Source organism: Aquarana catesbeiana, linkage group LG09, assembly GCF_042186555.1.
Source record: "Aquarana catesbeiana isolate 2022-GZ linkage group LG09, ASM4218655v1, whole genome shotgun sequence".
NCBI classification, from domain to species: domain Eukaryota; kingdom Metazoa; phylum Chordata; class Amphibia; order Anura; family Ranidae; genus Aquarana; species Aquarana catesbeiana.
This window is the reverse complement of record NC_133332.1, coordinates 256,908,847-256,922,173: the sequence shown is the minus strand read 5'-3', so window position 1 is coordinate 256,922,173 and position 13,327 is coordinate 256,908,847. Positions and strand designations below refer to the sequence as shown.

Below are 13,327 nucleotides of genomic sequence, written 5' to 3'. Positions count from 1 at the left end.
AACACATCACCCCCTACTATTGGACATTGGCTCCATAAAGTAGAAGAGATCAACAAGATGAAAGATCTCACACTTACAACACAGAACAAACAAGAAACATACACAGAATTATGGAGATTATGGAATATGTTTTTCTTCTCTAAAGAGGGTTTGACCCTCCTCAACTCATAATTGTTGAGAGTAGACGACATGATCGGATACCCAATAACAATCTATCCATTGCTCACCCAGGGCTCCCCCCCCCCTTCTTGTCAACCCCCCCCCCCTTTTTTTTTTCTTTTTTCTCTTCTTTTTCACTTGTTTATTCCTAACTAACCCTTCTCTACTGATTTTTTTCTTATTATTTAGAAAACGGAAAATAGATAAGGCGACTCCAGATATTGTTGTTGAAGGTTCCCCTCTTGATGGTTATGTCAAGGAAATTATATTCTTATGAATGTACATTAAAGAGGAAGTAAAGCCTAAAAAAAAAAAAAAAAAAAAATACACCCTGCAAGGCAAAGTCATAATGAGCTAGTATGCATAGCATACTAGCTCATTATGAATAACTTACCTCAGATCGAAGCCCCCGAAGCAACCCTCGTTCACCTCCTCCGCCATCTTTCCCGGAGTGACTTCCGGGCATCGCGGTTCCGGCGCTGTGACTGGCCGGAGCCGCGATGACGTCACTCCGGCGCATGCACGCAGGTGCCTTCAGTGATGGCATGTTCGCCTTCACTAACGGCATGCTCAGTGCGCCTGTGCCGTTGTCTACGGTGCGCACGCGCCGTAGACAGCGGTGCCCGTTTTTTGTAAAAAATCTCCTTAACGGTGTAGGTTAAGGAGATATTTCTTGCAACTACAGGTAAGCCTTAATCTAGGCTTACCTGTAGGTTAAAGTGGTCCCAGAGGGTTTACAACCACTTTAGGAGTATTATATATGTTCTGACTTAACAACCGGAGCACTGCTCTATCACTGCAATGTATCTGTAATATTACTGAGTACACATGGTTACTGCGATGACCTGGACTCACCTTTTGTGGTTGAAATAAAATATTTGAAAAAAAAAAGACTAAACTCTAGTTTGATGGAACAATGAATATGTGTTCTGAATACCTGTTAACCTATGACTAATTATTTCTGGATGGATTGTATAACATAAGTTCTTCCCCTTCTCAGAAAGGAGGAGACAGATCAGAATAAACTTACAAAAAAAGTTTTTGTTCTTCCATTGATTTTTGTCATAGTGGTGCCGAGAATGAAATGACAGTCATTAACAGTTCTGCATTGTTCATATGGCTAGGAATTACTGGTGTTATGCAGACAGATTAATAATATATTATACTGCCATTGCACAACAATGAAACACCCCAAATCGGTAACCAGCGTTTCAGTACTAAACATGAAACAATACTATTCCCTAATTGGATGAGCAACCTAATAAACAAAAAGACCTTAAAGAGGAAGTAAACTTCACCGGTTTGTTTGTACCTACAGGTAAGCCTATAATAAGGCTTACTTTTAGGTATGTAAATATCTCCTAAACTTGCACCAGGGGAGCTGCACAGAATTTCATATAAACCTACCTGAAAGGGTCATAGTCTGCTGAGACCCCGGATTTAGATTTAACAAAGAAGGGTCCCATGTAAGTCCATCCCCCCTTTGTTTGTACTCCTGACAAACTTACGTTGGGAGACGTGGGGCCATGCGGGCCCTAGACAATCTGGGATAGAGAACATGGAGGCGGTGATTTGGATTGGTTAGCTGACACCTTCACTGTCCTTTCCCCCGCTTATCTACATTTATATCTTTCTCAAGCTATCAGACACCTGTCAAAAATCACATAGCAAGACAGACTGTTCTCTGTTTTATGTTTTTTATGGGTTTTCTTTTTTTTTTTATGTTTTACGTTTTATTACTGATGTGATGGGTTGAGTCTAATGTTTTGCTCATTGCTTTATGTGGATTATCTAGAGTAGAGGTTTACAAAATGGTACCAAGCTGGGTGGACGTCATTGGCGCATGCTCTCTGAAGGAACGACACCCGTGCCGTTTCTTCAGAACCCTGTGCCAGGACCGGGAGTGACCTCATGTGGCTCCAGTCACAGAGCCGGAGTCCGCGGACCCGGAAGAAAGAGGGGCTAAGATGGATGTGGCCTCAAGCGAAGACAATGAGGGCTTTGTTTGCAGGTAAGTTTCACATAATGTGCTAGTTAGCGATGCATACTAGCACATTATGCCTTTACTTTGCAGGTAAGAAAAAAAAATAAAAACACAAGCAGTTTACTTCCTCTTTAAGAGGGATCCTTAAAGGGTATGTAAAGGAACATATAAAAACTTCACTAGTTAAAGTACAAAGTGGTTTACCTTTGTTCAAGTGAAGGACTTTCCACTTCTCTTTTTTTTTTTGATGTCCAACATACCTGTTCATCCTGCCAGTTTCAGTCTTTAGGCTTCTTTTTGATATAGGGTGACAATGCTGTAATGGGCCTTTTGAATCTCACTAAGTGTTGTCGGCTTGTCCTCAGTGGCACCTCAGCAGACCACGAGGGTGGGTGGTGATGTTAGTGACCCTTTGTCCTCCATCTATGCAGTATGACAAGCTTCAAGGGCTGGTGGGAGTTGAAGTCCTGTAAAGATTTGTGAGGCTGGTGGAAGAGATGGAGATCTGCTCTTCTCAGGTATGAGATATGCATACTTACATTGGTTCAAGATGGACCAATGTAAATATGCTATTAGGATCATACTTGGAGTAGTTTAAAGTTTGGGGCCTTAATAGTGGATCTCCCTCTTTAATTTAGTGGTCAGAATTGGTACTATACGGGCCCCCAACATTACCATAAAATGATAATTTCCTAAACTATTATTATTATGCAGGATTTATATAGCGCCAACAGTTTGCGCAGTGCTTTACAACGTGAATAAATGGCCTCTTCATAAAACTTCAGCAGTCTAGAAGCCTTTACATTCTTTTCTCTAATAACCAATAAATGATAAACCTATGTTAATGTCAAGATACGGAAGTGACAGGTGTGCAGCGAATGCTTACTATTTGAAAAAAGAACCATATTTTTGGGCAGCAGCACCTAGATCAGAGTGGCAAACATAAAGTGGCTGGTCCTGTAAGATGTGAAAAATATTGCCAGTGCTGACAGTCTAAAATTCTGACTGGCTGTTATCCTAACCCAGTGGCTTCAATATGTTCCAAGGCCGGCCACAGATGGAGCGAATTTCTTTTCTGCAACCATAGGTTTGATTCCCCCATCAACACAGTCGGTGTTGACAGGGGAATCCCTCCCGGGGAGAACCGTCCTCCCCGTGTGATTATTGCTAGCGTTCTAATGGGCACTTGTGATAATCGCATTTAAAATCTGACAGGCTCGTTGTACAATCGTTGATTGATCGATCCACTTGGGTACATTCAGCCTGCCCATACATGATTAGAACCATCTATGGCCGGCCTAAGTCACTGATCCAGAACATGTACACAGATTGGAAAAATACCAGACGTTCTTACCTGCACACTTTGGAAGTTGGCAGCTCAAACACTTAGGAGGCAGGACAGCCATGCAACTGGCATTTTCAGAATAGTCGTGAAAGCTTTCCTTTGAAAGACAACTTTACCTTTAGAACAGTTGTCTTTTAATTAAAGTGGTTATAAAAGTCTGACTTAAAATATGAACAAAACATAACCCTCTATAGTGTGTGCTTGTTTCAATCCAGAGCACTAAGGCTTCATGTACACGGGACGTTTTTACAACCTCTCCTGAACAATTTTACTTGACAGATAGTAACCCACATTTAAAACGTCCGTTTTGCCGCGTTTACATGCTGCATTTGCGTTTAAAAAAAAAAATTTTTTTTCCCCAAATAACCAAAAATGAAAAACGTCTGTAGACGAAACGCGGCTAAACGCAAGTTATAGCGCTTGAAATGCCTGTAAACTCAGCTTCTGAACGCATTTTTTTTTTGAGTTCCAAAAAAATGCCTCTAAACTCAACTGCCTAGAAACTACTGTAAACGACCCTGTGTAGATGTACACATAAGATAACAGAGGAAAGTTCAGGGGCAGTTAAAAAAAAAATGCCCAACTGCTCCTAAACGTCCGTTTACCAGCTGCAGTGTACATTAGGCCTAAGTGTCATTAATCTCTGCTGCCCCCTTCCTCTGTAGGAGTATCTGACAAGTTTTGCTTACACCAAGAGCTAAAAAGTTGACGGAGGAGGGAGCTTCAGCACGCAGACTGGTTGACAGCCTCAGCTTTGTTCCTGTGTGCTGGTCAGAGTCAGAGCATAACATGGTCCAGCAAAAACCTGAAATTATCCATTTACAAAAAAACTATATTCCAGCTGTCATAGTGTCATTGTAGGTTAGAAAATGGTAGCAGAAACCTCTCTTTATGATCACCCACCTAATATTGAGTAGGTCCCTCTTTTGCCACCAAAACAGCTCCAACCCGTCTAGGCATGGACTCCACTAGACCTCTGAAGGTATTCTGTGGTATCTGGCACCAAGCTGTCAGAAGCAGACCCTTTAAGTCCTGTAAGTTGAAAAGTGGGGCCCCCACAGATCGGACTTGTTTTTCCAGCACATCCCACAGATGCCTGATTGGATTGAGAGCTGAAGAAATTTGAGGCCAAGTCAACACCTCATACTCGTTGTGTTTCTCAAACCATTCTTGAGACATTTTTACAGTGCGGCAGGGCACATTATCCTGCTGAAAGAGGCCACTGCCATCAGGGAATACTGTTTCCATGAAGGGGTGTACTTGGTCAGCAACAATGCTTAAGTAGGTGATATGTAGCAAGTAACATCCATATGAATGGCAGGTACACAAGATTTCCCAGGAGAACATTGTCCAAAGCATCACACTGCCTCCCCGGCTTGCCTTCTTCCCATACTGCATCCTGGTGCCATCTCCTCCCCAGGTAAGTGATGCACACACACCCAGTCATCCACATGATGTAAAAGAAAACGTGATTCATCAGACCAGACCACCATCTTCCATTACTCCGTGGTCCAGTTCTGATGCTCACGTGTCCATTGTAGGCATTTTTGGCTTCGGACATGGGTCAGCATGGGCACCCTGACTGGTCTGTGGCTATGCAGCTCTATACATAAACTTTAAAGCCCATTTATTCTGATTTCAACAGATCAAACTTCAGGACAATATGTTTTTTCGCTGCCTAATATATCTCACCCTCTTTCAGACGCCGTTGTTAAGAGATAATCAACATTATTAATGTAACCTGTCTGTGGTCATAAAGTTATGGCTGATCAGTTTAGTTCCCTATCTAACCTGGTCCAATACTTACCTGTATTCCCCCACAGCGCCTTTCTTCTGAAAGCATCCCTGCTCTGTCCTCTTCATCTTGCACAAACGCGCCATGCCTCCATTCATTCCTTAGGGGAGCTGTACTTCTGGTGGCCTCCTGTGCTTCTGTAGAGTAGGCCTCTCCCCATAGGAATGAATAAGAGCGGCAGCAGGAGGCACAGGATGAAGAGGAACTGGCAAAAACACTTTCAGAGAAAAAGCTGTGCAGTTCCAGGCAGGGCCCCACAGTAAAGATCGACGAAAACAGGGACGGGACGGAAGAAGTATTTTTCCAGGTGGGCTGCACTCAGGGGGTGGGGACAGTGGCGGCCCGCCCATTAGGGGAACCGGACGCATGGATTTCAATGTGAGTTTTTTGACGCACGAGATTAGAGTCTGAGGCTCTAATTGACTTCAAAACGGGAGGGCTTGAGGCGCCCGGAGCCCACCCTTTTTGAAGCCAATTAGAGCCCACCCACTTGTGTATTAGCAAATTAATATAAGCTAATGTCTTCCTGCTTCTCCTCTTGGTCAATCAGGAGGTGGGTCCTGAGATCGTTAGGCCGGGATTGTTGGGACTTTTGGCCAACCGGGTCTCAGGACCCGCCTCCTGTTCGACTGGGAGGAGAAGCAACGGCCAGGCTTTTCCCTTTTCAACCTCCTCCCTGCACCTTTACCGCAGCATAAGTTAAGGCCATGGATCGCCGAGCGCCTGGGGGATGGGTGGGGGGATGGTGTGGTAGGGGTTAGTGCGAGCGAGCGCCTGGGGGATGGGTGGGGGGATGGTGTGGTAGGGGTTAGTGTGTGCAAGCTCCGGGGGGGGGGGGCGTGTAGTGTTTGCTGCCACCCCCAAAATATGGAGCACCAGCTGCCACTGAGTGGGGACATATCTCAAAAGGACAATTGCACCAAAAGTACAGTTGTCTTTTATTATGAGCCAATAACCAATAAAAAATAACCAAAAGCAGACTATAATAAAGCACAATCATCTATTAAAAAACAGATATAATAAATATTAACAAACGCTCTCCCATTATTAAACACACAAGCCAGCGATACGTAGCGGTAAGCTCACCCTGTCTTGTGTACAGGAAATGTCATTAGGAACATAGCTTTACATAACACACAGAGAAAGCCCCTCCTGCTTCAACTGGGCATAGAATATTGTTTTACTGGTGCAACCACACAACAGAACGTTTTCACCGGCGAGTAAACTTCATTCCTTTTCATTTGATCTTCCATGTCCATTCTGGTTTCCTGTAGATAAACACCAACAGCAAGCTGAAGGTTCTGCATGTAGAACGAGAACTTTGTGCCAAGTAGTATATCTTTCCCCTATAGCAGGCTTGCCAAGAAGCTAACTTGGAAAGTCATCACTTTCTTCCGGATGCCCTCGGGGATCCAAACAGTTTCCTAGAGAAAGACAGAAAGTTGTATCATTAATACAATACTCCTCCTCAACTTGTTTGTTAGAGAAAAAAAAAAAAAGTAACCTGAGCCTACAATGTTGTGTGTATGCTGGTGAACATAATAATGCGGACTATTAGGAATCTCCAGGAGATAAATGCTGAAAATTTCCAACGAAAAAAGGTCAACCCACAAAGACCCAATGCACAAGGCTTGTGCACTCTGCTGCCAAAATAAATGATCTACTGATGCCTTTGTAAACCCAAAATCTATTTTGATTACCTTAAGTATCATGCTTTATTCTATAGTGTTCTCTTAAAGTAATACTAAAGCTCCATTTTTTTTTTTCTTTAAAAATAACAAACATACTTACCTCCTCTGTGCAATGGTTTTGCACAGAGCAGCCCAGATCCCCCTCTTTTCGGGTCCCTCGCCAGAGCTTCTGTCCCCCCCCCCCCACCCTCCCGTCGAGTGCACCCACAGCAAGCAGCTTGCTATGGGGGGCACCCGAGCCGAACTGCAGCTCTGTGTGTCCATTCAGGCACAGAGCCGCGTTCTTCCCTGCCCCCTCTCTCTTCCCATTGGCTCACTGACTTTGATTGACAGCAGTGGGAGCCAATGGCGCTCTGCACTGCCGTCTCAGTCAATGAGGCGGAAGAGTCCCGGGCAGCCAAGACACTCCTACAACATTGCTGGATCTAGATGGGGCTCAAGTAAGTATAGAGGGGGACTGCCGCACACAGAAGGTTTTTTTTTTTTATCTTAAAGCGGAGTTCCACCCAAAAATGGAACTTCCACTTTTCGGAATCCTCCCCCCCTCTGGTGTCACATTTGGCACCTTTCAGTGGGGAGGGGGGAGCAGATACCTGTCTAATCCAGGTATTTGCTCCCACTTCCGGGCATAGATAGCTGCAGTATCCGCGGATATCTATGCTATATCCGGCCCCTCCTCCGTCCCCCCTGCTGTCTTCTGGGAGACACACAGGTCCCAGAAGAAGACAGCAGGGTCCATGCAGAACGCACAGGGCGACTCACGCATGCGCAGTAGGGAACTAGGCTCTGCAGCTGCAAGGCTTCACTTCCTGATTCCCTTACCGAAGATGGCGGTGCCTCCACTCTAGAGCCGAGGGACAGATTGGCTTCGGGTGCCGACATCGCGGGCGCCCTGGACAGGTAAGTGTCCTTATTTCAAAAGTCAGCAGCTGCAGTATTTGAAGCTAACTTTTTAAAAACAAAAAATTTGGCGGAACTCCACGTTATGCATAGCATGCATTAAAGATGAAAAAACCGTCTGCCTTTATAACCACTTTAAATCATTTTTTGAGAATCTGTTGCAAAGTTTACCAACTAGACCTTGTCAAATGTGGTGAGAGGGACTTTTTAAAATAGCCTGACACCTTTTTTTATCGCCTAATGACTATGTGAGATATATGCGCTCGAGTTCTGAGTCTGCTCATGTGCTGTGGTCATTATGAGGGGGCTCCCATTCTGCCTATTAGATTTTATTACTTTAATATGGAGTGCAGCAGGAGGAGTGCTTGAAAACACAAAAGTGGATGGAACACCCAAAACTCCAAGGTGGACAAGAACAAAGTCGGGAATTTATAGCAGGGAATGTTTTCGTCTACAAGATGAATTATCCTTTATTTTGTATTATGGAGCAGGCAGCAGAAAATTAGGGCCTGTTCACACCATGACACATGTAAATGCATATGATAGTAAACGAAACATGTATTGATAAGCATTTCACATGCACTGAGTTTGGCCAGAGCACTTAGTTCTGCACTCCTGTGACCCAGATCAACTATCTATTGGCTACTGGCTATCAACTTCCTTATTTTAGTCCGGTCGTACGTCATCACGTACAAATCCGTCGGACTTTGGTGTGATCGTGTGTAGGCAAGTCCGTTTGTTCGGAAAGTCCGTCGGAAGTCCGCCCAAAGACAGACCGTCGGACCAGTCTGGTTGAAAAGTCCGCTCGTGTGTACGCGGCATAATAGCTTTACATAATGCAACAACATCCACACACAGGACACCCAACGTTAGAGGGGATTTATTCTTCCAAAGCAAATACACTTTTTGCACACTGTTACTGACTAGTATTCCAATGTTTCTCTTCTCCCTCAATTTCTCTTCATCAGTCAGCTTTCACTCCAGTGCTGAGGGAGATGGGCACAGGAGGTGCTGTGGAGGCAACAGACATCCTCCTTATTAACTGATGGTGTCATTGGTTGTTAGGATGTCAGTATCTAGAAAGTCGTAATGGTACATAATGAAAATCCGTGGCTTTGTGTAACTAAAATGCAGGCTTGATCTGCCTTGCTGGCTTGTATACAACTTTGGATCAATTTTTAGGCATTTTACCAAGGCACCTCTGAAGAAACCTCAAGGTATCCTGGTTGAAAACGCCTGAGCTAGACGAGCATGACAGTATTTTATTTTAATTTCCCTGACCTGCATGGAGACATGAAAAGAAATGCACACAAAAAAATGCAGCATGCCAATGCTGGCCTCTTCCTGAATATTCTAGTTCTCTGGCTGTCAACGATCCCAAAACAAGTATACACATCAAGTGTTCTGTCTTCAGTCTGACTTCACTTGACACATGCTTGGCTCTAGCTCAGAGAATCAAAGGGGGAGAGATTTACTAAAACTTGTGCACTCAGAATCTGGTGCAGCTGTGCATGGCAGCCAATCAGCTTCTAGCTTAAGTTCAATAAGGCTTTGACAATGAAACCCAGAAGCCGATTGGTTTCTATGCAGAGCTGCACCAGATTTTGCACTCTCCAGTTTTTAGTAAATTCTGCCCAAAGTATTATAAGTCAGAAAGAAATCAGCCAACTAGCATTTTCAGGAAAAGGCAGAATTTTTCCGTAACAGGGTTTACAAACACTTTAAAGATGTGGTGAAATTTCACTTCGCTAAGAATACCCAAATCATGTGCAAATAAAATAAACAGCATTTTAGCCTGCATATAATTGGATGATGGAAGTCAGCTACGTTTTACTTTATTCACAAAGCTTTGGTGAAAATTCCCTTGCAGGAGCAGGGGTTGGGGCCGAGTCACACTGTGTGTCTCTATGGACACACACAGCCCCCCATAGTGCAGGGGGTGGGACCAAGCCGGACTGTCTGTGTCTATGCACACACACATCCCAGCTCGGGAGCACACCCACGTGTGCCCCCATAGCACAGGGCTTGCTACGGGGGGCACACGCAGGAGGAGTGGACAGTGCCAGTGTTGTGACAAAATGCCGAAGCCGGCAGAATATTGAACCACGTCACTTCCTGTGACGTGTAATCAGCTATTGTCAGGACAGTGCGCAATCGCTGATGTTAGGACACTGCATGTCAAATTCCTTCGACTGACAGCCATCTTGCTACACCCCACACTATACTACCATACTAAGCCTGCAGTCAGAAGGCCATAGCGGACATCTTTTTACACTCACCCAAGTCTTGCATTTCAGACTTATCTTTAACAGTAAACTCCGCTTATATAATGCAAAACTGTATTTAGAAGTCCCTGACACTGTTTTGATGTTGAATTTTAAAAGCAGTGGCAATCCTGCAGATCTGACAAGTTTGCTAATCTGACAGAACACAGCTGCTTTAAAAATTCAACATCAAAACAGTGGCAGGGAAACCTGGTGGTTCCAAACTTCTTCAATTTGCGGAGGATGATGGAGGCCACTGTACTCATTGGGACCTTGGATGCTGCAGATTTTTTTTTCTGTACCCTTCCCCAGATTTGTGCCTCAATACAAACCTGTTTCGGAGGTCTGCAGACAATTCCTTGGACTTCATGGCTTGGTTTGTGCTCTGACATGCACTGTTAAAGGGGTTGTAAACCCTCGCTGTTTTTCACCTTAATGCATTCTATACATTAAGGTGAAAAACCTTCTTTACTGCAGCAGCGCCCTCGAGCCCCCCTTATACTTACCTGAGCCCCATAATTCCTGCGTCAGGAAGGAGCACACCAGCTCTGGATGGTGTCTCGTGTCCTGATTGAATAGATCGATAGCAGCACAGCCATTGGCTCCCGCTGCTGTCAATCAAATCCAGTGACACGGGCGCCGGGGGGAGCGGAGCCGAGTCCTGCTGTCTGTGGCAACAGACGCAGCAGCAGGACACGGGAGCGTGCCCACACGGGTGTCCCGAAGGAGAGCACTTCTCCGACGGGACACTCAAGAAGAGGAGGAGCCAGGAGCGCCACGGAGGGACCCCAGAAGAGGAGGATCGGGGCCACTCTGTGCATAACCAACTGCACAGCGGAGGTAAGTATGATGTGTTTTTTTTTTGTTTTTTTTAAAACCTGGACCTTTACAACCCCTTTAACTATGGGACCTTATATAGACAGGTGTGTGCCTTTCCAAATCATGTCCAATCAACTGAATTTATTACAGGTGGACGCCAATCTGTAGAAACATCTCAAGGATGATCAGTGGAAACAGGATGCACCTGAGCTCAATTTGGAGTGTCATGGAAAAGGCTGTGAATACTTATGTATATGGGATTTTTTTTGTTTTTTATTTTTAATAAGTTTGCAAAGAATTCAAACAATTATGGGGTATGGTTTGTAAAATTTTTTTGAGGAAAATAATGAACCTACCAAAAAGATCTGAACAAATTAATGGGGTGGGCGACTACATGGCAAATGAAGTTAAATGTAAAATAATGCATTTGGGTGGCAAAAATATGAATGCAATCTATACACTGGGGGGAGAACCTCTGGGGGAATCTAGGATGGAAAAGGACCTGGGGGTCCTAGTAGATGATAGGCTCAGCAATGGCATGCAATGCCAAGCTGCTGCTAACAAAACAAACAGAATATTGGCATTAAAAAGGGGATCAACTCCAGAGATAAAACGATAATTCTCCCACTCTACAAGACTCTGGTCCGGCTGCACCTAGAGTATGCTGTCCAGTTCTGGGCACCAGTCCTCAGGAAGGATGTACTGGAAATGGAGCGAGTACAAAGAAGGGCAACAAAGCTAATAAAGGGTCTGGAGGATCTTAGTTATGAGGAAAGGTTGCGAGCACTGAACTTATTCTCTCTGGAGAAGAGACGCTTGAGAGGGGATATGATTTCAATATACAAATACCATACTGGTGACCCCACAATAGGGATAAAAAGTTTTAGCGGAAGGGAGTTTAACAAGACACGTGGCCACTCATTAAAATTAGAAGAAAAGAGGTTTAACCTTAAACTATGTAGAGTGTTCTTTACTGTAAGAGCGGCAAGGATGTGGAATTCCCTTCCACAGGCGGTGGTCTCAGCGGGGAGCATTGATAGCTTCAAGAAACTATTAGATAATCACCTGAACGACCGCAACATACAGGGATATACAATGTAATACTGACATATGATCACACACATAGGTTGGACTTTTGTCTTTTTTCAACTTCACTTACTATGTAATTTAATCTATTTTGGAATAAGGCTGTAACATAACAAAATGTGGAAAAAGTGAAGCGCTGTGAATACTTTTCAGGTGCACTGTACTGCTGACCAAGTGATCTGAGGAAACATCGCCTCTTCTAACCTAAATTTATTATAAAAGGAACAAACACTGCATAAAAAAATATAGATAAAATGTCAAAAATTCCCCAAAAAGATATTTTACACAAGCATTTGTTTGGAGCTTTTTTTTTCCCTACACACTAATATAAGAAAACTGGTTATATGTAGATAATATATTGGATATCATACGTCAATATTATATAAAGTAATACTGTACAGAAAGAAAAGACTTGATCAGAGTAACATCTGAGAAGAGCTGTGTGTGCCAGAAGACCTCAGCAAAGCTGGTTACCTGGACTGTTTCCAGAGTACAACAGTTCTAGGCTGCTTATTTTCCCCTGGTCATATAGCGCCAGCTGCTCCACAAATCTCTGTTTGGCTGGATTCATGACGATCTGGTGATGTGGCATTGAGATAGCTGGAAGGAGAATGATGCCATTTACAATCATACAAGCACTGACATTCTACTTTACAGTGAAAATACACTCCTGAACTAAGCAACTTATGAAGACTTCACACACGGGGATCTTCAATGTCAGAGTAGCTATGTACTGTCTAGCAGGGAAAAAAAACCCATATATACAGTACTGTGCAAAAGATTTAGGCAGGTGTGAAGAAATGCTGTGATGCAAGAATGCTTCTCAAAAATATATTTTCATTGTTTTTTTTTTTTGTTTTTTTAATCAATTTACAAAATGTAAAGTGAGCAAACAGGAGAAAAATCTAAATCAAAATCAATATTTAGTGTGACTACTCTTTAACTTCACACCAGCATCAAATCTTACACTTGCACAAAAGTCTGGGATTTTGTAGGATTAGAGTCAGGTGTATGGTGAAACAATTATACCAAGCAGTAGACCTGCACGATTAATCGCGGAGAATCATTATCGCCGCGTACACAACTCCGGAGTTGTGCGATTCTCACCATCAAGCAATTTAAATGTTGTAAGCTGAAAAGCGCACGCCGCCGCGCACCGATCGATGTCGTCCCCGGGATGTTTCCCTGTTTCGGAGCGGAGCACAGGGGAAGCCGTTGGAGCCAGCGTGCTGACGTCACTCAGCAAAGAAGAATGTGATTGGTCGGTCGGGTAAGTAATGTTTC

General features: G+C 43.9%; 1 protein-coding gene across 2 annotated transcripts in view; it reads right to left on the bottom strand.

The window, feature by feature from the left end:
- Nucleotides 1–6,204: 6,204 nt before the first annotated feature.
- Nucleotides 6,205–13,327, bottom strand: part of IRAK1 (interleukin 1 receptor associated kinase 1) — a 144,134-nt gene continuing 137,011 nt past the window's right edge. For both annotated transcript variants that reach the window (XM_073600246.1, XM_073600247.1), the window contains 2 exons: nt 12,518–12,643; nt 6,205–6,707 (listed from right to left, as the gene is read on the bottom strand). In XM_073600246.1, the coding sequence (XP_073456347.1) occupies nt 6,652–6,707; nt 12,518–12,643 (182 nt within the window). In that variant the 3' untranslated portion in view covers nt 6,205–6,651. The remainder of the gene's footprint in view (nt 6,708–12,517; nt 12,644–13,327) is intronic.